Source organism: Trachemys scripta, chromosome 9 (genome assembly GCF_013100865.1).
Source record: "Trachemys scripta elegans isolate TJP31775 chromosome 9, CAS_Tse_1.0, whole genome shotgun sequence".
NCBI classification, from domain to species: Eukaryota; Metazoa; Chordata; order Testudines; family Emydidae; genus Trachemys; species Trachemys scripta.
The window spans coordinates 83,091,938-83,115,484 of NC_048306.1; the positions used below are offsets into that span (position 1 = coordinate 83,091,938).

A 23,547-nucleotide genomic window follows, 5' to 3' on the forward strand; every position below is an offset into this window, starting at 1 on the left:
TATGTCTGATTTTGTAAGCAAGTATTTTTTAAGTGAGGTGAAACTTGGGGTATGCAAGATAACTCAGACTCCTTAAAGGGGTACAGTAGTCGGGAAAGGCTGAGAGCCATTGGTGTAGACATATCCTAAATAATGATCATGTTCCTGTGACTTATGCAACACATTAGTTCTAAACTATGTGGCAAAGACTGCATCTCACTCCCAAAAGCTGTTTCTCCCCTCTCCTAGTCCAGTCAGTCTTGTGTTATTTACTTTGGTATTAGATTTAGTTTATTTTAGGCAGCCCCCAAAATTTTTACTTTCAAAGTGCTGCAAGTTTTGTTCTGACCACGAAGAGCAGCAATGAAAGACTTGTCAGGAGAATATGGAGGTTTCGTTGTTAGGTAGGGAACACCAGCAGGGTTTAGCTCACACAGGAAGCTGTGAGGTTGTTTGGGGAGGCAGCTGAGGGGTTTGGCATTGAGGAGAGGATTCTTTCCCTCCCACTTCTGGCTGTGAATAGAGGGGAGTCTACACTGAGGTGAGAGGGAAGGGGCTTGAATTCCTCATCCCTCACTCCAGCAACCCTTGACCCACCCCAGTCCTCTCCCACCTCAATGTCTACCACTACCTACAAAAGGGACAGATCAGGTGATATTTGTCACCTCAGTGTTAACATGCCATTGAGATGCACAGGAAAAGTAACATTTTCTCGGAGCCACTGTTTGTAGACTAAGGCGGAGATTACTGCATCTGTTTATTCCAGGTTCGCATTCTGATGGTTGTCTTCTCCATCCCAGGGCTAGGGACTTAGCTTTTAAGTGAAATCTCATCCTGCAACACAATTATGCAGCTGCATAACTGTATTACACATGGGGTCCCTGATTGTGATACTGCCTTCTAATGATGGAATGTGATGAGGGAAAATTGTAATTCAGCATCATGATGTAGTTATTTTGTGTCTTTCTGTAATTGCCTTTGATAAGACTAACGGTCCACCTCTTCAAAGGTAGTATCATGGTTTTAAATCATTATAAATGTATTAGCATAAAAATCTTATGATCAGTTAATGGAAAAATGGAGCAAAGTGGGGTAACAGATATATTATGGTATTGCTATAGACTTCATAATTACAATTTTAGCACTCTGTGTCTATGTTATATTTATTGTAAATATTAAAATCTCAAGGGCTGTTAAGCAATATGTAAAAGTATCTAGCAGAGGTATGGATTAGTGTCTGCGTTGTTAATAGCACTGTCTACATTATAAAGGCAGAAGGTTATATAAATCATGATAATAAAAATGGGACAACACACAATAGAGAGGAAAACACATTAAGTTATTAGGCTAGCAAGAGTATTTTTTGTTGAGTGTCAGGGAGCTAGAACATTCATCTTTCTAATGAGACCTGTTCTTCTGAAGAGAAGAAAAAAAAAATCAAGAAGTTCAGTGTCCCTGTGTAGACAAGCCCTTAGAGATGATCTAGGCCAAAAACACAGGAACAGGGAATTATCAGGACAGACCTTTAGAGTTTTAAAGTTTATTAGAAATCTTGGCTAGCTCTTGCTTCTGCTCGGTTCTGGAGTTCTGCTCCAAGTAGACTTGCCTAGCATCCAGAGAAAAAGGTATTGGTCTAATAACAACAACGATAATTATAATAAAATCTGAAAATGAAGGAACTCCAACCAAAAAAAACAATATGTCAGAAAAGTCTAAACTCTCAGCTGATCATGCTCAGAATAACTACAGTGAGCTTCACTGAAATTCAAGATTGGGGATTAGAAAAGGAAGGCACAATCTATGGAAACTGTTCTTTTATTGCAATACTTTGGTGGAGGACACACTACACAGACTGGGTTTGCCATTAAGATCTTCTCAATATCCCCTTTTTTTGCACCTTATCATTGCCAGATATTTGCCTTTTCTATTGCCATTACTGAGAGAGTGTCCTGCATTTAACATTAGGTATTACTGCTGCTGCAACTGTAATTTGCGGATAAAGAGGACTTTGATATTAATTGGGTTCCCTAAAGGCCCACAGTCACAGCCAGTACTGAAAGAAAAGGCATCAGGAGAGAGGGCTCTATTGAAAACAGCCCCTGTAGCCCCTGGGGGCACTATGCAACATGGTAAAAAACAAAACAAATCCATAACTAACATTCATCCTCATAAAATGAAAGGAATGGAGAATGCAGATGTCTGGTACAAATTTAGAAAAACAGGAATGGGAGGGAACAATAATAAATACGGTGCTAATAGAAGCCATTCTAAAATCCCATTTTGTGTTAGGAAGTTTTTAGGGACTTTTTAAGAAGTGGGAAGAGAAGCATCTCAGGAGACTTCAAGATCCACTCCCTGGTGATAATACTGAGCACTAATTCACAGATCTCTAAATGCTTTACAATGGGGGAATAAGCATTATCATCTCCATTTTACAGACAGAGAAACTAAGGCACAGCACAGAAGTGCTTGTGCTAAGGCCAAACATCAGTTCAGTGATAGCATTTTAGGAATGGAAGCCAGGTCTCCTGACTTCCAGTCTGCTGCTCTGTTAAATGTACTATCCTGCTTCCCAAGGCCACCACAACAAAGATGTGATTGGCTGCCTGTTTAAGATACAAGAGTTGCAGGTATGGTAATTTCCTGCAATATTCTTGAAAAACCTTACTGAATTAAGTTTAAGTATCCTTGGAGTCTATTGTATTAAATGAATGATTTATGTATTAGTGTCAGCCAAGACTGTATGTAGGGGGGAGAGGCAATGTGAACTCTGGGAAGTATTATGAACTTCAAAGGACTGTATTGCATAATGTGCCAAACAAAAATGAACTTTTGAACAAAGCAGTGTCAAGTGGTTTGCCTGGGGAATCTCTAAGGGGAGGTGAATGCAAGTTCCCCATCTCCGTTTATGCAAAAGCCTAGCCTTTTGCAGCTATGCCCTGAGAAGGGGACCAATGTCTACTGATTACCTGTTCCCAGAGTCTCAAGTTCAAAGGCCCAGCTGCATAAAGGAAAGACTGAGCTATTCATGGGGGTGCTAATTCTCAGCTAGGGCTGGTATGAATTTGTAGCCACAGAAAAACCTCTTAGCAGAGTCTGAAGGACTGACTCCTACCAGAGCCCTTGTTGAAGTTGGGGTGATCTCTGGTAAGCTTATTAGCATATGTGTAGGTTATTTTTTGTTTTTAATGTTTTCTCTGTAATGCTTCCACCATAAGAATAAATGTGCTTGCTTAGGAAGAGCTGTGTAGCTGCAGGCAATTACAGCTGTTCATAGCTTTCCGAGACACAGCAAAGTGCAGACGCTGGCCTCTTTAGGCAGTCTGGCTTACTAGGAGTATCATAGTGTAGGCAGGGAACTGTGCAGCCTGGAAAAATACCTGGTCAGGAGGGAGAGATGTGGGTTTCCACCCAAGAGAAATGACAGCTGAGGAACTAGGAGCCTACAGTGGGCGCCCTTGAAAATCCACGGAGGGTGAATACAGGTGCTGATGCCTTAAACTTATACAATATTATAGAGATATATAGAGATATACCTATCTCATAGAACTGGAAGGGACCCTGAAAGGTCATCGAGTCCAGTCCTCTGCCTTCACTAGCAGGACCAAGTACTGATTTTGCCCCAGATCCCTAAGTGGCCCCTTCAAGGATTGAACTCACAACCCTGGGTTTAGCAGGCCAAATGATGGGTGATGTCTGAGAGCAAAAATTCATCAGAATGAGGCTCTGAGGCTTATTTTTCTTTAAAAGACAAAGGGTTAAGGAAGATGGAAAAGGTAGATTTGAGAAGCACAAATGTTAGAGACAGAGAATGCTGTCATGGGGTCAATGTGACTGGAGGTCTTTCAAGTGCTGAGACACCAGCATCTCTTGTTATAAAAAAACACCCCAGGGAAGATGCCTCTGTCATACAGGATGATCATGATATCCCAAGACAGATGTAAGAGGAGTGGATGACAAGGATGGGGATGGCACTTTTCTACCAGCAAATTTCTTTTCTGCAATTTGTTTATCTAATCTTCTCAGGTGAGGGATGAGCAGTTCCAGGAAGGGGTTATAATGGTTTAAAAAAGCATGTCTACTGTATTTTTGTGAATACTCAAGAAACTAAAAACTATAAGGAGCATCTGCAAGATTTTGTTTCTTCAGGACAAAGAACTGTTGATGCACAAACAATCTAAACTCGTGTGTTCATTTATACAGGAATTGCCATAGTGGATCAGATCCAAGGTCCATCTAGTTCAGGATCATGTCTCTGACAGTGGCCACCACCAGATGCTTCAGAAGAACATAAGAATGGCCATACTGGGTCAGACCAATGGTCCATCTAGCCCAGTATCCTGTCTTCTGATGGTGGCCTGTGCCAGATGTTTCAGAGGGAATGAACTGAACAGGGCAATTATTGAGTGATCCATCCCCTGCTGTCCAGTCACAACTTCTAGCTGTCAGAGGTTCAGGGACCCCGAGGGCATGGGATTGGGAGAAACCCTGCAGTAAGCAGAGGTGAGATAATCTGCCCTCTGAAGATCTCATTCTAATTCTAATAGATTGGTTTAAACTCTGAAGCATGTGGTTTTATCTCCATTCCAATGCTCTTTGTTAGCATTTAATACTTAGTCCGGCCTTGAGTGCAGGGGACTGGACTAGAAGACCTGTCAAGGTCCCTTCCAGTCCTACGATTCAATTCTATGATTAACTAATGTAACTGGATATTCTTGTTATCCATACAAATGTCCAATTCTTCAGTCTTGCTAAATTCTTGGCCTCAAACTACATATCTACCCTAAAAGAATATATACCACTCACTAAATATGAAACATCTTCCTAAAGCAGGGGTCGGCAACCTCTGGCACGCAGCTTGCCAGGGTAAGCACCCTGGCGGGCCGGGCCAGTTTGTTTACCTGCCGCGTCTGCAGGTTCAGCCAATCACGGCTCCCACTGGCCGTGGTTTGCCGCTCCAGGCCAATGGGGGTGGTGGGAAGCCATGGCCAGCACATCCCTCGGCCTGCGCCGCTTCCCACAGCCCCCATTGGCGCGCGGTGAACTGCGGCCAGTGGGAGCCACGATCGGCTGAACCAGGTGCTTACCCTGGCGAGCAGTATGCCAGAGGTTGCTGACCCCTGTCCTAAACCCTTCCTGACTGTGGTTCAGAACTCAAGTTATTACACAAGTGTTATGCTCTGAAACCTCAATTCCAGCTGGCATCCTTGATAGTAGCTTCAGCAGAGGTAGTGAGGTTCGAATAGGTTATGCAGACTCAACTGCCCTCATTCCTAGAAGTGGTCTCTTGCAGCAAAGGTTGTTGGTGTTATATAGAGAAACTTGCATTGCTGCTGCCACTGATTAACCTATTTGTGGAAGTAAGCAACTGGGTGCAGTGGATAGGACACTCAATGGGGTGTCAGGAGACTTGGGAGCTATTGCCAGCTTTGCCACTGACTTGCTAAGGAGTCCTGGACAAATCGCTGACTCTGCCTCTGTTTACCCATGTGCACTTTGAGATCTATGGCTGAGAAGTGCTATATAAGTGCTAATTATTCTATACCATGGAAACTTCATTCTCCAAGATGTCAACTTGGCACCTTTCAGGAGCATACATATATGAAAAAAATAATTGTGTCTTATCTACAGAATGAATTATTAAAGAATGCCTTATTTGAACTGACAAGACAAGTTTATAATCTTACCAGCTCTTTTAATCCTCTTTCTCTCCTTCAGTTGATAGGGTTTGTGATCATGTGACAAAGGGATAGCATTTCCATCCTTATCACACAGGACTCCCCGTGAATCACCAACATTGGCCACTGTAAGTTCTTTATCGGACAGCAATGCAATCAAACAGGTTGTACCTGAAAAAGAAGGGGGAGAAAGAGGCAGGACAATGAAATAAACATCACCACTAGTTACACTGCAGTTTCCTCCGTTGTTATCTGTACTCAGCAGCCACAGGGAACAGCAGCAACGCATGTATCTGACTGAAACATCTAGTACTTTGATGACAATCTATTGAATGGCATTGATCAAATGTGACAGTCCATTTTGTCTAACAATATTTTTAGTCTATCAGATTTTAACTCTGATGTGCTGGGGGAATGACCCTGTAATCCCAGCCTAGCATCTCTCATCTGTTTTGTCATTTAGACAGTATTAAAATGACTCTATATCATAAACCTGCTTGGAAACAGAAACTTCTTCCAGGATACAGCTTGTATCTCTCTCTCATGGGATGATGGGTAAAATCGCTGTTAAAAAAATAAGGGGTCTGTTGCTCAGATTTGATAAAATTCACAGAGAGAAGTTGGGATAGGGGGAAATCAGTTCCCAGTCTAGGCCTGATAGCTCTCTTCTCTTGCTGGTCAAGGAAAGTAATAGAGAAAAGTTCTCTCGGCACAACAGCCTAGTAACAGCCTTACTGAATGGCAGCTACTACTATAAAAAAAACGCATTAATAAAATAAATCTGGTCTAAGTATAACCTTCTGTGTGCCTTTACAGAAAGAACAGCTGTCAAAATTGGGAGCTTATGTACATCTGGCCATGCCAACCCTCAGCATTAGATGTAAATAGGTTGTACATCCTCTGCAGGGAGCTATCAGGGTATAAGGTATAATTTAAGATAGTGTCAAGGGCGAACTTGAGGATATGTTGCACTGTATATTCGATGACAAGACAAGAGCAAAGTGGCTAAGGTCACTGTTAGCAAATAAGAGATTTGAAGGATATAGTATGTTGGTTGTTGTATCAAATAAATAAGGATACCCAGGTATTGTGGCTCATTTGTCCATTTAGTAGAAATGAAAATGAAAAAAGGCCAATTTTAATCAAGCTACTATTTCATGTTTTCCATTTTTCCAGTTTGGAATCTGATTAACTTGATTTTATGTATAAAGTTTTATATACACATTGTATCTTGTATTAGTTTGGGGAAGGCAAAAGCCAAATATAAAGTCAAATTGAAATCATTGTGTGACCTGGAGGTCCAGATGAGTTATCTATATGAAAATCTGAAGTTTTGTAACAAAAGGTAACTTCAAAATTGTCATTACATTAATGCTTATTGCTTATGGATTACACTTGCACGTGGACAAGATGGTGTAAATGCTCCAAAACACTTAAGAGTCACAGAAATAAAACAAGAATTTGAGTTTATAAAAAGAGCCTGCAAAATAAATAAAAATGAACAACAGTTTGCAGTCATGAACCCCACAACCTAGCTGTGAGCTAGATAAATATTATAATCCATTTTTGAACTGTTGCACTTCCAGTTTGGTTTGCACTATTTATTTAAAGGTTTGCTTTTTGTTACTTAGTCAGATTGTTTTGGTAAATGTATTTTCAAACAAAAAGCAATTGTTAGTTATCCATCAGTTCAATTCAAACCTTATTTCTGGGCTTTGTTACTGTTTCATAATAAAAACTGTTTATAATTCATTTTAGTCCATTATGATTCATCACTGCATGTAATATAAAATCCTTTAAATACAGCTAAAATAATTCATACAGTTTTACAAAAATATATAATGTCCCACTTCCACCACCCATAAGCAATACTGCACTGCTCACAATCTACCCCCATCTTTCCCTCCACAGATTAGCATGTTCAAGATAGAGACTCAAAATACGAACAATAGGCATCCCAGACAATATTCCACAGGGTGTGAGCGTTCTCTATGGGGCACCCTGCTGGCTGCTCAAACCACCAAGTCTCTGTGCCCTACGCTCCCACCCATCGTTAAGGCTTTCTCCTTTAGTCTCACAAATATTGGGCAGAATGCAGCTATAATGGTCGGGACGTTTTTTTTCTGTTGCTTCCAAATGATTGCATAAGCAGCACCATCTGCCTTTCAAACAGCCAAAAGAACACTCGACCTCCATTCTGCAGCTACACAGGTGATAGTTAAAATGTTCCTTCCTTCTGTCCAAGCAGCCTGTGAATCACTTCATTAATCAGGGCACCAGAGGATAAGTGGGGTCTCCAGAGTACTGGACCATCCTCCACACCATTAATGTCCTCAGTGGGCACTGGCCTAGAAACGGTTCTGAACGCTATGTAGCTGAGTCAGGAACTGGTCCTTTAGTTCCAACAGCTTGGTGTCCTCGTCCTGCTGCAACAGCTTTGTAGTGTTCTCCTGCTGCTGCTGTTGAATATTCCCCTGCACCCAGCACCATCTGTTCAATGGTGCAGCGGGCAAGGTCTAGTGCCAAATGTGTTCAGTTTTGAATGCTGTAATACAGTGAAGGAACCACTGCATTTTCACGCTAGTCACCATGACAGTGCAGTGCATTTCTGGCTACATGCTGGCACACAGCAATTCAAAAATGGTGCTAGCTTACACAAAAGGAAGCATGGGGTGGAAACAGCAGAAACATATATATTTTGAACCTACCTGGCTTCCCCTTTGCATCCCACAATTCACAGCAAAAAAATCTCATGATGCACTCTGTTCAGTCGCAAAGCAAAGGACCACAGGATACCCCTGACAATGTAACTCCTTCTCAATTCACAGCAAACTGCCATCGTGTGTTCACACAATGCAAACTGAAAACGGAACAGGTGCCTCACCTGCATGTTATTGGTGCAACTTACCATTAACCCCCCCGTAGCGGGGTGGACATCCACTCCTGCCTGGCAGGGCTTGAAAGCAGCCCTGCAGCCCTCTAAAAGCTGGGCTGATTGGGGAAGTGGCTGCAGCTGGGCCACGCCCCAATCAGGCCACAGCTGGCCTGTATAAAAAGGCTGGGAGCCACGAGCACAGAGAGTCTCTCTCTGCCTTCAAAAGGAGAAGGGCCTGGCTGCAGTGAGCTAGGCACAGGGTACCTGAGTGGAGTAGGGCTGGAGAAAGACTGAGGATCTCCAGCCTGGAAAGCCCCAGACTGTGGCCTAGCAGAAGGCCAAGGGGTACTGGGGATTGCAGAGGGCAGCCCAGGGCTAGGTCAAGGCAGCAAGTCCAAACCCAACCTTGCCGATGATGAGTGGCCTATACTGCAGTCTGCCCCAGGGAGCGGGGGCTAGCTGGTGACTGGCAGTGGCCTTATTCTGAGGTGAGGTAGGGATAGTGGGTGGGGGTTCCCCTAGTACTGAGGGGTGTACTGCCGGGGGCAGCACCCCAGATAAAAGGGCACTGGGGTCTGGGAGGGACATGGGGCGAGAGGACAGGTGGACCACTAGCCTGCAGAGGGCGCTCTGATGACTGGATTGAGCTGATTCCCCAGATGACCAGCAGGAGGCGCTGCAGGGGTGAGTCCGCTCCTCTACACCCCCTGCATATGAACATACTTTAATTTTCATGCTGTCATTGAAAACAAAGAACCAGGAATCGTTAGAAATAAATAATATAGGAATGTTATTGTGGGGTATCAGAGGGAACAATGATGGTAAACATTTTGGAGGTGTATCAGTTGTTTGTTCCTGCATTTCTGTCCCTTCTCCCTAAATTTCTTAGTCTCTTGAAATTGGAGGTCAGAAAAAAAACCCAAACTGATATCTTGTAAGTCATCCTAATTACAAAACATACTTCTCTGTGTGACAATTGTTGATAATCCCTTCCCTACTTTCCTTTCTGCACTATTTCAGTATAGCTGGCAAGTATATATGCCTCTCTTCTAGACACCTATTGTGTTTTCATCTCTGGACAATACACTGCTACCTTGATATAATGTGACCCGATATAACACTAATTTGGATATAACGCAGTAAAGCAGTGTTTGGGGGGGGGGGCTGCACACTCTGGATCAAAGCAAGTTCGATATAACACGGTTTCACCTATAACACGGTAAGATTTTTTTTTTGGCTCCCAAAGACAGCGTTGTATCGAGGTAGAGGTGTATGACAAATACTCATGTATTAGCAAGTTCTGTTTCAGGCAAGATATATTTTAAAGAATACTTCCAGACAAACTGCTCTGTGTAAAGAGAATATCCTTGAATTACTGAATAGTATTTACCTATTTCAGATGCCTATGATATTTATAAACACATCAGAAGACTGGATTATTTTTTAGTACAATGATTTATCAATATAAATAAATTACTCCATCAAACACTTAACAATAAAAAAATAGCAGTTAAACATTAAAACATCACTAAACAAACCAGCTCTTCTGAGAGAGAAAGAGAAAAGCATGTTCTTGGGGTTGCTTTAATTCTTGATGAAGGGCCCTATTGTACTGTAAATCAGCAAGCAAAATATCCAATGGACATGGCAGCAAAAGCTGTGATACTTCAAGCCTTCCACAATTTGTGCTTCATAAATTGCTGGAGAGAGTGATTATATGGCTAGAACACCTATCAAAACAAATGCCAACAATGTAAATTGCCGGTAGGGAACCCAGAGATGCAACAAAGAAATATAGGAAGGCATGGCTATACACCATCATCAGGCCCAGAGTTCTTAATATTCCTCATCCACTCTTACAGGTGATAATGGTCAACACTGATGTGTCATCCCAGTACCATCTTTTTAAAAATTTAAATGTTATTCATTTCCAATATTTGATACAGAGCACAAAACCTGCACAAAACTAAAACCAACAAAGAAAACACCTTCTGTTTTTTCTTCTTTTCCATCACTGCAATATATTGATGGTCGTATACATTTGAACTCTAGCTTTTTAAAAATATTGCCCTGCTTTAGGGGACTTTAGACTTGCTATCACAATGTAATGAATATTTTAAAGGAGCAAACAAGCCTTTTTTAATGTTCATTTACATACTTCCATAGAAAGTTCCTGACATTTAGCTGAGACTACGGAGTACTGCTGAAATTAATTTAGTTTCACATCAACAGAACCCATACTCCAGTATCATTTAACAGTAAATAAAATTAAATTCCATGGTTGCTTTCTTTTCTTTTTAACCTAGGTCAAAAAAGTACAAGGTGAATTTTCACCTGTTAGCTAACTTATATCTGATTATTCATAAGAGTGAGGTTTTTACCATCTCACATAATAGAAACTAACAAGGAAAAATAGCATTAGCTCGGAAAAGACAGGGATGGGCAGTATCCAAAATCTTTAATAACTTTTCTGACATGTATTTATTTATCTACATTAGAAGGAGTATGATGCATAAAGGGATCTGGATAAAAATGGACCTCGGAAAACACAAACCACGTCTACAGCACGTATATGCCCATCCTTATGTGGATCACAGGAAAATAGATAAACCCAAACCCTCACAGAAATGGGGTAGGCAAAACAGGAGGGCTGCACATAGGAGAAGCACACCTTTAATTATGGAATTTGCCTGTAGCTTCTAGGACTATTTAAGGTAGATAGCTAATGATGCAGAACCACTATGCAGCCAAAAGGAGGAGGTGGAGGGGAACAGCTACTCTACATAGCATGTTCCATGGAGAAACCACAACTTAGAACATAAAGACCATATGTTACTGCTGCACTGACAAGCAGTCATATGCGGCCAGTTAGTAGCGGGGAAGCTGCTTGTTGTGAGCAGGGGCAACAGGATGATCTAGCCATGCTGCCAGTGCCAGGGAGGGGACCATGGGAGCTGCATGAGCTAGTCGGTGGGATATATAAGATGGAGTTCTGCAAGAAGTTCCTGATGGCATGTCCTACAGATGTTGGTCTAGTGGGAATTTGACATCATAGATTTAGCAATGCTAGCAAGCCTGCTTCCCCAAGGAATCATCATGGCTTCTCAGGAGTACAGGGAGTGCTTTCAAAGCAGGATCTCCCCACCTGAATCCTTTTAAACAAAAGATTTTAAACCAAAGATTCAGAGAATTCATCAAACTAGAAGTCCTATACATCCAACTATTAGCAGTGACTTCAGGCCTCTGTGCCTGGACTCCTGCAGAGATGAATTAGGATTTGAGCCTATGTTCTGGGGGTCTTAAATCTAAATCCTTATAATGTCAGTGACTTGCTGCGTGGTTGTCCACATCAGGAATTGCAGTGTTTCAGTGTTTGTAATCCCTGTGTTCATACTTGATGATGTCATGACTGGTATAAGTAAAATATTCTGTTTAGATGCACTGTGTTGGTTCTCAAGGATGACTTAAAATAAGGGTCTGTTCTGCACAGCTTCAACCTGGAAATATTTTTCACTATACAGTTGGTTATATAATTTTTTTGCAGCTGACTGAAAGGTTATAAAACTGAGTGGGAACAGCTTCCAGTTTGTTGCTAAGAAAAAAATGTTAATTTTAGTATGATGAGATGCACAGTCAGGAAAGTAACTGAAGTACTTTCCTCATGGATTGTATTTTCTAAATGGACAACCTACCTAATCCTCAATTACTGAGGAACAATCTCCACTCATTGTTATATTTTGCTTTCCACAACCAAATCTCTGTACAACTTTTCATGAGTGATGTACCTCAGTATTCGGATTCTAATATCTAAACTGTATTGTTAAATCTATTCACCTAAATTTGGTTATTGCTGATTATGTATTCTATGTATCATATGACTTTAAAAACAAACTTTATATTTGTGGATAACCTAAGCACTATACCCAGATGTACAGACACTCTTTTCTCAAACCATGTACTATATAATTTTTTTTAACATTGGCTTTAATAAAATTTGAGGGTTCACCTAATTACACTGTGTGTGTGTGTGTGTGTGTGTGTGTGTGTGTGTACATATATATGCGCCTCTCTTATGCAAAGACCTAAGGAGCCAACTATTAGCAGTTGCCTGGCAGAAACATTCTTTAACTAAAAGTCAAACAAAATTGTACTGAAGTCACTGAGTTTATTTAAAATGGACACATTAAAAGGGCCAGTCATAATCGATGGGATTGAGCACCATGCAACCTGTATTCTATTACCAACTCTGCCACATGCTCACTGCATAGCTTCAACTTCTCTGATCTTATCTGTACCAGGTATGAAAAATTTCCCACAAGTGCAGCTGCATTGGTGGTAGCACTAAAACAGACAAGGCACCAGTGGCTACTAGTGTTACTGTGTTGTATTGATCTAAGCAGATTTAGAGGATTCTGTGATTTCAACACCTTCTGAGAGCACTGTCTGTACTAGCATTCCCATCATTACTTGCCACCCATGGAGATACAACAGTGGGAATTTTTTTTAAAAGCCTAGTATGTATACAATCTTAAGATTCATTTACCTCTATTTGTAAATTAGGGATGATGATCCTTACTCATATTTGAAGTTATGAGATCTATGGATAAGTGTTCCTGTTAAATATTTATTTATTATTATTTTATTACTGCTTATGATAACAGGGATTTGCCAGCTGGAGCTAGCCCTTACTATAGGATAAGATTGCTACCTTTCAGGACCCTGGGTAGCAAGCCTGTTAATCTGCAGTTCAAAATGAAGGATGCAAACTACTTTGGCACAGTGCAGTTGTTCATTCAAACTAAAAAACAACATACAGCAACTTTGAGATCACTGAATTCTCTGCCTGAACAACAGTATCCGTTTTTCAACTGCACAAAGCTCCTTCTGAATAAGAAAATTAAGGCAAGAGACTACACCCTCATTTACTTCTCTGACACAGAGGTACAAGTAGTAAGTAAAGTGCTGTCAGACTGCAGGGATCTATAGAGTCCTGAAATCTGCTGACTGTCTTTTTGGATATGCTCCTAAGACCTAACAAAACAGATTTGTTTACATTTTTAAAAGCTTTGTTTTCAAGCCAAATATGGTGGAGCAAAGGTAAAGGTCAAATAACCTGTTTGAATTGAAAATAAAGCTGAAAAGGACTCATTGCATCTCAGGAGTGAAATACAAAATGGCAACCAGATGTAATAGGACTCAAACAGTACAACAGCTGGTATTATCTGTACATTTGCCACACTTTTACAATTATTTTTACTTTCAGAGTTTCTAGAGTAACTCTAGAAAGATATAGCAATTGAAAGGTGAGTGGATAGCATAAAACCTCAGTTTTTAACCTTAGTTGCCTTCTTAGTTTGACATTTGCAACAGACTCCATTGTCTCTCATGTGAACAAATTTATCTTGATGCTCAGCAAATAACCTTCCCCTTTTCTAGTGATGCTAACAGAACATATTTTTTCCCCATCGACTATGTAAATAAGGTAAAAATGAATACCATCAGGTGTACAGAAACCTGAAGACTATATAGGTAAGAAAAATATTACAGACAACACTCTGGAGATCAAGATATTTACAAAGAAAAGTATTTCATAAATGTAATTTTTGTTTAGCATTTGTAATTATGGATGTAACTATGAATATAGCCTTACGGTATATATGTGCTATGTAAGCGTGAGAGAAAAGAACTGAAGACAGGATATAATTTCCAATTTGATTTATGAAAGTTCAGTAGTTTCAATCTTTACCACACTGCCTGAATGATGGCTGAGTTAGCACTGAATCCCTGACCTCACCACACACCCTGCCATTGCATGAGAAAGCAAACTTATTTTACTGTTTGCTTTTCCATCTATTTTATTTCATTCGTTTAACCTTGTATGGAGGTAGAAAACATTGTGCTCATCAGTTGCATCCAGATTTAATGCAACTGCACAGTGGAAAATTCCCAACATAAAGGGTCTGAAATTGAGAACATGTTGTATTAGTCCCTAGTTACAACCAGCTGAATAATACCTGCTGAGCAGTTTAAAAAGAAATCCTCAGGAAATTGAAACCCTGTAGTATACTGGCTGCATAGACAATTTTTTTTTTAATGGAATAAGATTTCTACAATTAGAATTTAGAGTTAAAAAGTGTAAATGGTAAAAGTCAAGGATGCACTGACTCTGCTGGGTTTTACATAATTATTTTGTCTAAAGAAGAGAAATTCATCAGAAAATAAGAGAAACCTGGTTTAAAAGTAATTACATACTACAGGCAAGATCCAGCTCCCTTTACAGTCCATTGAAGGATTCCCATTTACTTCCTTGGGAGTTGGATATGACTCTATATGGGTGTACAAAGTGGGTCAAGGTATTTGCAACTGGATACAGTGCTTTCCAACTTCATTAGGTCATTGGTTCAGTCTCACTCTGATGAATAGTCATTGCCAGCTGAAGGCTGTTCAGTGGGCTATGAAAAATGAGTTGGTGTTGTAAGTCCAGTATCTATTGGACAAATATCCACACAGTTAAATAAATAAAATCAACCACCAGTCACAACTGGCACAGTGATTAGCGGTCTCAGCAGAAAGGCTAAGGTTTGACTGATTCTGTAAACTTCCTCTCAGGACTAAGTTCAGCTTTAGGCATTGTATTTTAGGGGAGAAATGCAAAGAATTGTGCACCAGTGACCTTTCTTGGGAACAAAGTCCTTTTTTTAAACCGCAGAAGTTATACACCCCTGTTATACTTTTCTTTGCACTGCCACTGCCGGGGTTCTAGGACTTATATGGCTAAAAAAGAGGACTTTATTCACAATGTATGTCCATGTAGCTTTTTTCATGGACACTATATTCACCTTATAAAGAAAAATACTGACAAACTAAGACCTTATTTTGTGGTTATGGTACCTAATGTTCCATACATTACTATAATCAAAGAAATATTACTGGTCTTAATTTCTAAACAGTTTGCTTTATATTCCCTTTATTGATGCTCTGAACAGTCCTTTTAATTTCCAAATCTGCTGAGGAGCAGCAGCATCCGCCATTGTTTCATCAAGGTGAAAAAAATTAACAAAAAAAAGAGAGAAAACGCAATTGGGCCACATGGGGGGTGGGGGGAGAGAATAAAGCTGGATAAGATTGACACAGATAAATATGGAGAAGAGCTCAGAGTGAATCTAAAAATAGTTGAAGGTGCCCCCTCTTGTTGACAGGATTTCACGTTTGGATATATTCACTGAAGGATGTTATGGGGGGAGCTAAGAGATGATGTAGCTGATGCATGCAGAAAGGGACAAACTGGAGGTCTGGGACCAACATCTATGCACAAGTAATTCCAAAGGCTGAATTCAAAAGGAGCAGCAAAGGACTGGAACTTAGTGAATAACAATGTGGACAAGGCGAACACTCATTGACAATCACACAACAGGAAAGATTAAATAAGTAGATGTAAAATGAGGACTAAGTTCTTTGGGATAGGGACTACCTTTGTTTTGTGCTAGGTGCTGTACAAACACAGAAGTTATGGACCAGGACCCTAAGGCACTACAAAAATACAAATAATAACAACCGCCACCAAGACTACAGCAACTGTGTAAGACAGCTTTAAATATCAGCTCTCCATTTGATCTGCAGCCCTGGATCAACTTTCTCACTCCCAAAAAGAGCTATTCACTTTACTTGATCTTCACCAAATGCTGCTGTCTCTCAGATCAAGCTGTTGCTGCACTTCTCCTCTCTGACCATAACCACCTTGTTAGAGAGACATTGTGGGTGAGGTAATATCTTTTATTGGATCAACTTCTGTAGGTGAGAAAGCAAGCTTTTGAGCTTACACAGAGCTCTTCTTCTGGCCACAAGTAAAGAAGCCCTCCGTGTAGCTTGAAAGTTTGTCTCTTTTACTAATGGAAATTGGCCCAATAAAAGATATTACCTCATCCACCTTGTCTCTAATATCCTGGAACAAACATGGCTACAACAACACTGCATACATAACCACCTAGTCTCTTTCAGCATTACCCATCACCCCCAACTTACCTTCTCATTTTACACTTCCATGACTTCCAGTCTGTCAGCATAGATGACCTCTCATTTGCTCTCAGCATTGTCCTCCCTGTGCTCTCTTCTTTCTTCCACTGATATGGTTGTTGATTTTCTCCAGGTGTCATTCTCCTCCACCACCGACTCTTTTGCCTCCCTCTCATCCCTTCCACCAAACGCCAGCCTTGCTAATCCCCAATATTCACCTCCCCTGCTCCTGCCCCTCACTCTGCGGAGTGTCTCTGGTGGAAAGCCCTTGACAGTCTCCAACTTAATTGAATCCCACCTGCCTTTTCGCCACCTTTGACTTACCCCTGAAGCCCTCCCGATCTTCTGCCTCGACTTCTCTTTGTGCACAGGATCTTGCTGATCTTTCAAGAGAAAAATTAACAAAATATCACATGACCATTCCATTCTCATCAAGTTGCCTTTCCTCTTCTACAACCATCTCCTCCTTCCCTGTCACAGACATAGATGTTTCTTGTCTGCTCTCCTGTTCTAATGCCTCCACTTGAGTCAGTGACCCCATCCCAACCCATCTCCTCCCTTATTCTTCTCAATCTCTCACTCTCCGGTGGCTCTTTCCCTTCACAATAGAAACATTTTTTAGTCTTCTCCATCTTAAAAAACCCACCCTTGACCCCACTTTCCTCTCCAACTACTGCCCCATCTCCCTTTCATCTCTAAGCTTATTGACTGCACAGTCTATAATTATTATAATGATTATAATCACTCTGGAGTTCCCCTCCGCCAATTCCATCCTAGACTCAATCTAGCTTCCACCCCTTGCACTCAACTGAGCAGCTCTGGCAAAGTCTTTACACAACCTCTTCATAAATAAAGCTCAGAACCAGTACTTCATCCTCCTTCTCCTTGACCCGTCAGCCGTATTCGACACCATCAACCATACTCTTCTTCTTGAAATCTTGTCCTCCTTGACTTCTGTGACTCTGTTTTCTTCTGATTCTACCGTATGTCTATAATCACTCCTTTGATGCATCTTTCAGAGGATCCTCCTCATTCCCCCTCCAAATTTTTTATGGTGATTCCATGGGACTCTGTCCTTGGCCATCTTCTCTTCTTCCTCCATATCTTAACTCAGGTAATCTCATCCACAAACAAATTCAACTATTTTTATATTGACAACACATAAATCTGCATCTCTTCTCCAGACCCATCTCCATCTACCCAAACTAAAGTCTTGGCCCATCTGACATCTCCTCATGTCTAGCTGCCAGCACAATCTCAACATGGCTAAAACAGAGCTCTTGGTCTTTCCTCCCAAACTCTCCTCCACACCTTCTTCTTGATCACTGTGGACACCACCACCATCTTGCCTGTCACTAAGGCCCATAACTGGGACATGATCTTTCACTTGGAACTCTCTCCAGGTCCTCATTTCAAGGCTATGTCTAAGTCTTGTAGATTCTTTCTGCATAACATCTGTAAGATATGGCCTTTCCTATCCGTGCACACAGCTTAAATGCTAATCCAGGCTCTTATCATCAAGTACTACAACCACATTTTTTCTGGCTTTGACAAATGCAATCTTACCTCAGTCATAACCATTCAGAATGCTTCTTCAAAGACCATTTTCCTAACCTGTCATTTTGACCATGTCCCGCTTCTCATTGAATCCCTTCACCAGCTTCCCCTTCTCTATCATATCAAGCATAAGCTGTGTGTCTTCACTTTCAAGGCTCTTCATAACCTTCCCTCCCACACACCTATCATTTCTCACTCATTACTGAGATATGAAGTCCTGCCTCTGATTGGCCCGTGGTGGCAGCTTCCATCACTCACTTGCTGAATTTTCAAATAAGCACCTTTGTGCTTTCTCCCATGCAGACCTTTAGGGTTGGGAAGAGCTCCCCATACACCTCACAAACACCTGATTATCCTCCTTCAAACTCTCCTTTGCTATGATTCCTATAAAAATCGTGACACGGGTTAGGCTGCTGGTGTGCTGAGACAACCGCCTACCATACTTGCCAATTCTGTCTCATTGTTTCTTGTACTTCCTTGTCAGCCTGTCTGTACCCATCTGTTGTCTCTTGTCTTATGCTTTGATTGTATGCACAGAGCCTAGCAAAATAGGGTTGTGGTCCATGACTAGGACTTCCTAGGCTCTCTGGTAATATAAATAATAATGAGGGTAGCAAGGCAACAAAACTATAGCAATTGTGTCAAGCTCTCCAGGAAGATTTAAGTCATATATACAAAACACAGCTCTGGCCTCAGGATGGACAAGGAGATTGAGAGTACCAGGGTTAGAAGTTTTTTTTTTTTTTTTTTTTTTTAAAAGCATTGATCACACCCTGCCCCCTCCCACCAAAGGGACATTCCAGTACTGTGAATGGGTGGAGGGAACAAATCACTGAAGTTATTTTTGGAGAGGTGGCTGAATATGCACGAATAGGACTTTTCTTAAGATTTTTCTAAAAAAACAAGGAGGGTTGGAGGTGGGACAATGGCCTGTGAGGGGGAAAAAATTGTTTGAGGGGAAGAATTTTTGGGAAGTAAGGTGCTGGCAGAAGCTTTGAAAGCATGTGAAAAATACACCAGTAGCTGTTTGTTATAGTGGCATAGCATGTGAAGGTTGAGATATAAGAAGCAGGGCCGCTAGAACTGGAGGGCTGGGGGCCTGTCACTTTTTACCAGCTGCAAGGGCGCGTGATGGGGGAAGAGGGGGGTGGAATGGAGTGAGCAGGAAGGTGGGGCTTTGGGGAAGAGGTGGAGTGAGTGGAAGGCAGGGCCCTGGTTTGGGTGCCAGTGGCCCTCCCACTTTTAGGGAGCTTCTGCTGCTCCTGATAAGAAGAGAAAAGGCAAAAGGGAATATGTCTGAGAGGTGAGAAGCAGGGAGATAAATAGGAGAATAAAGATATGGAGTTAAAAGTGGAGCGGAGCGTTTATATTGGTAGAGTAGGAACAAAGCATAACTTCTTAAAATATTATCTGCATTCTAAATGAAGCCAGAAAAAAATGTCTGCTGAGCTTGAAATCTATTTACAGTAGAGAACTTCTTTTCATGGAAAGAATCTCTTGGGGCAAATCATTTACAGAGCTACATTTTCAACAGAAGTAGGTGAAAGTTCTAAATCTGTATCAGTGGGCAAATCTGGTACTTGGAATAGATAGAAGCACATCTTATGTCAAGGAAGGAAAGGATTTGTTTTAAAATAAAATTATACCTTGTTGCTCTTGATGTCTGCATTTCACTAGCTGGCTTTCTACTCACTTTCCTTTTGCTGTTACTTGTCTCTTTCATTGCTGTTTTCGGATGGCTAGAGGCTTAAAGAGGCAAAGTGAGAATTGCTTTTGCTCCATTGGTTGCTAAACCCGAATAATAAAATCTGCTAACACTAAATTACTATGCGTGGCTTTACTGCCACTTTAGATCCTTCATTATCACAACATACCTTAATATCCATGGCTACGTTACATAATTAATTATTTTCTGGTTTGCCTACCCAACAACATTGTAGATTTTATTTTTATTAATTTTTAAATCGCAATGTGCTGCAGGAATGGAAAATTATTTGGCTTGTAGTTCTGCTCCTCTGAAGATAGCATCTGGAAATATTTGTACTTATGGGTCTTGTGCCTCAAGTGCTTGCCTCGTGCTCAAGGTTTTTGACCCTCTGCAGCACAAAACTTGCTCTAACCTCAGAGGCCTCAGAAAATTCGAGCCAGAATCTTTCAAAAGCAGCAGGTAACAGATCCCCATACTTTTAATTACATATAAACTGCAACAATTTTCCACTTCTCTCCTCACTCCTAAATGAAAAAGGGGTCCCAGAAAAGAAAATGGGCAATGGAGAAATGAGTGTCCAAAAGAGAGACACCTGACACACAACCTCATTATTTTAATCCCCTAACTCTGAGAGGAAGTGGGTGAGAGAGAAATTTTGCCTAATGATATCTTCAGAGGAGAATTACAAGGCAAGTAATTTTCCCTTCTCTAAAGATACCAGCAGTGAAGGACTCCCATTCCTTGAGAGTATGTAACTCAAAGAATGTTGCAGTAAACAATGTGATAATAAATGCAACAACAGACAGTATGAAGAACATATCCAAACAATTGACAAGAGGCTATTTTTTCTTATTTAAATCAGAAGGGGATAAGATACCCTCAGGTATGAGGGTGTAATGATGCAGTTCTGGCGGGACCCAACTGAGAGTGCCAATTCAGGACAAATCGCTTAAAACAGGGCAGTTACAGCCCTAGGCTGGGGTTTTTCCACCTCTAAGGCAAACCAAACCAGCCAGACAAAGAGGACTTTGGTCTCACCCCACTGGCTAACTACAAGTCACACAAGCAATTCCCTTGGACACTCCAGTTTCCCAGTATCACCACCAGTGCCACTTGTTATGGGGACAAATGGTAATGAAAACCAATACCCCATTAAAAGAAAAACGTTCTCCTGATCCCAAAGGACCAAGCTCCAGACCCAGATCAATATACAAGTTAGATCTTACCCACAAATCACGCTGTTGCCAATCCTTTAGAATCTAAAGGCTTATTCATAAAAGAAAAAAGATATAGATGAGAGCTAGAATTGGTTAAATGGAATCAATTACATACAGTAATGGCAAAGTTCTTGGTTCAGGCTTGTAGCAGTGATGAAATAAACTGCAGGTTCAAAATCAAGTCTCTGGAATACATCCCCAGCTGGGATGGGTTATCAGTCCTTTGTTCAGAGCTTCAGTTTGTAGCAAAGTTCCTCCAGAGGTATGAAGCAGGATTGAAGACAAGATGGAGGAGAGGCATCAGCCTTTTATAGTCTTTTCCAGGTGTAAGAACACCTCTTTGTCCTTATTGTGGAAAATTACAGCAAAATGGCGTCTAGAGTCACATGGGCCAGTCCCTGCATACTTTGCTGAGTTGCAAGGCGTGTTTGCCTTCTCTCAATGGGTCAATTGTATAGCTGATGGTCCTTAATGGGCCATCAAGCAGGCTAGGCAGAGCTAACACCAACTTCTCTGGGCAGTTTCCCAGAAGCATAGCATAAGTTTGAAATACAGACAGTATAGAGCCAATATTCATAACTTGAACTACAAAATGGATACACACATATAGACAGCATAATCATAACCAGCAAACCATAAACTTGTCTTAGACACCTCATTTGACCCCCTTTATACAAGATTTGGTGCCACTACAGGACTTTGGTTGCAACTATGTTCTATAAGGTCCCAGTTCAAATCAATAACGTGACAGAGGGTTAAATAGAAATACGATAAAACTCTCAAGAAATGGAGGAAGAATGAGCAAGGGAAGCCACCCAAGCTCCAAAACTTACTTTTCAGAGCAAAGGGACCTGGGAAAAGAATTGGCAAGTCACGATATCCACTGAGTGCAATTTGCCACAGTAAAATAAAAAGAACAATAGAGCCCTTTTGGCTGTGAAAAGGAGCAAAATCCCTAAGTGAAATTACTAGCAAGTGCATTTAAAAATTGTAGGCTAGTCAGATCATCCCAAGAGGGAACCAAGCCACAAACTAGCTAAGTGAGAAAAATTCCTTGCAGTACAGTGTTAATTTATTTTGCAGGGAATTAGAGGATGGCAGACTGGCAGGGCACACATTGAATTTTCACATGATCATAGCAAAACAGTGGTATTTAATTTTAAAATTAGCAATAGATTGAGAGATTTTAAAAGGCTCCAGAGGACATCCCCCCATCACAGCAAGCAGCATGCATGCAGAAAACAGCTCAGAAGGTAGCTTAAAAAAAATGCTTATCTGAACAAGAAGAATGGCCTGTGGTGACGGGATTGTAGGTCAAGCAGATTCTCATTAGGACCAGGAATATTGGTTACTGACAATAGAGACCCTGCCAGCATTTGTAGTGTTAAATGAAGAAGTTTTTGAGCTGGTAATGAAAGAATAACCAAGACCCATATAACCAGTTTGCTAAGGATGAGAGTGGATATATGGATGCAGAAACAAATATAGGTACATTGCTTTGAAAAGCACCTGCTGTGGACTCAAGAATCAGACAGACAATTACAATAGGTCACAACTCCTCATTCTGCATTCCACTAGAAAAAGACAGGTTTCAGAGTAGCAGCCGTGTTAGTCTGTATCCGCAAAAAGAACAGGAGTACTTGTGGCACCTTAGAGACTAACAAATTTATTAGAGCATAAGCTTTCGTGGACTACAGCCCACTTCTTCGGATGCATATAGAGTGGAATATATATTGAGGAGATATATATACACACATACAGAGAGCATGAACAGGTGGGAGTTGTCTTACCAACTCTGAGAGGCCAATTAAGTAAGAGAAAAAAACTTTTGAAGTGATAATCAAGATAGCCCAGTACAGACAGTTTGATAATAAGTGTGAGAATACTTACAAGGGGAGATAGATTCAATGTTTGTAATGGCTCAGCCATTCCCAGTCCTTATTCAATCCTAAATTGATTGTATCTAGTTTGCATATCAATTCCAGCTCAGCAGTCTCTCGTTGGTGTCTGTTTTTGAAGTTTTTCTGTTGTAAGATAGCCACCCGCAGGTCTGTCATTGAATGGCCAGACAGGTTAAAGTGTTCTCCCACTGGTTTTTGAGTATTATGATTCCTGATGTCAGATTTGTGTCCATTAATTCTTTTGCGTAGAGACTGTCCGGTTTGGCCAATGTACATGGCAGAGGGGCATTACTGGCACATGATGGCATATATCACATTGGTAGATGTGCAGGTGAACGAGCCCCTGATGGTATGGCTGATGTGATTAGGTCCTATGATGATGTCACTTGAATAGATATGTGGACAGAGTTGGCATTGGGCTTTGTTACAAGGATAGGTTCCTGGGTCAGTATTTTTGTTCAGTGATGTGTGGTTGCTGGTGAGTATTTGCTTTAGGTTGGGGGGTTGTCTGTAAGCGAGGACAGGTCTGTCTCCCAAGATCTGTGAGAGTAAAGGATCATCTTTCAGGATAGGTTGTAGATCTCTGATGATGCACTGGAAAGGTTTTAGTTGGGGGCTG

The 23,547-nt window shown here is 41.1% G+C and overlaps 2 protein-coding genes across 8 annotated transcripts in view; one reads left to right on the forward strand and one right to left on the reverse strand.

The window, feature by feature from the left end:
- The window catches only part of B3GALNT1 (beta-1,3-N-acetylgalactosaminyltransferase 1 (globoside blood group)), a 37,202-nt gene extending 29,795 nt beyond the window's left edge, over nucleotides 1-7,407 (forward strand). For all 5 annotated transcript variants that reach the window (XR_004647068.1, XR_004647065.1, XR_004647071.1 and 2 more), the window contains one exon: nucleotides 5,698-7,407. The gene's annotated coding sequence lies outside the window, so the exon portion shown is untranslated. The remainder of the gene's footprint in view (nucleotides 1-5,697) is intronic.
- The window catches only part of PPM1L (protein phosphatase, Mg2+/Mn2+ dependent 1L), a 186,713-nt gene that overhangs the window by 8,125 nt on the left and 155,041 nt on the right, over nucleotides 1-23,547 (reverse strand). For all 3 annotated transcript variants that reach the window (XM_034781182.1, XM_034781184.1, XM_034781183.1), the window contains exon 3: nucleotides 5,667-5,828. In XM_034781182.1, the coding sequence (XP_034637073.1) occupies nucleotides 5,667-5,828 (162 nt within the window). The remainder of the gene's footprint in view (nucleotides 1-5,666; nucleotides 5,829-23,547) is intronic.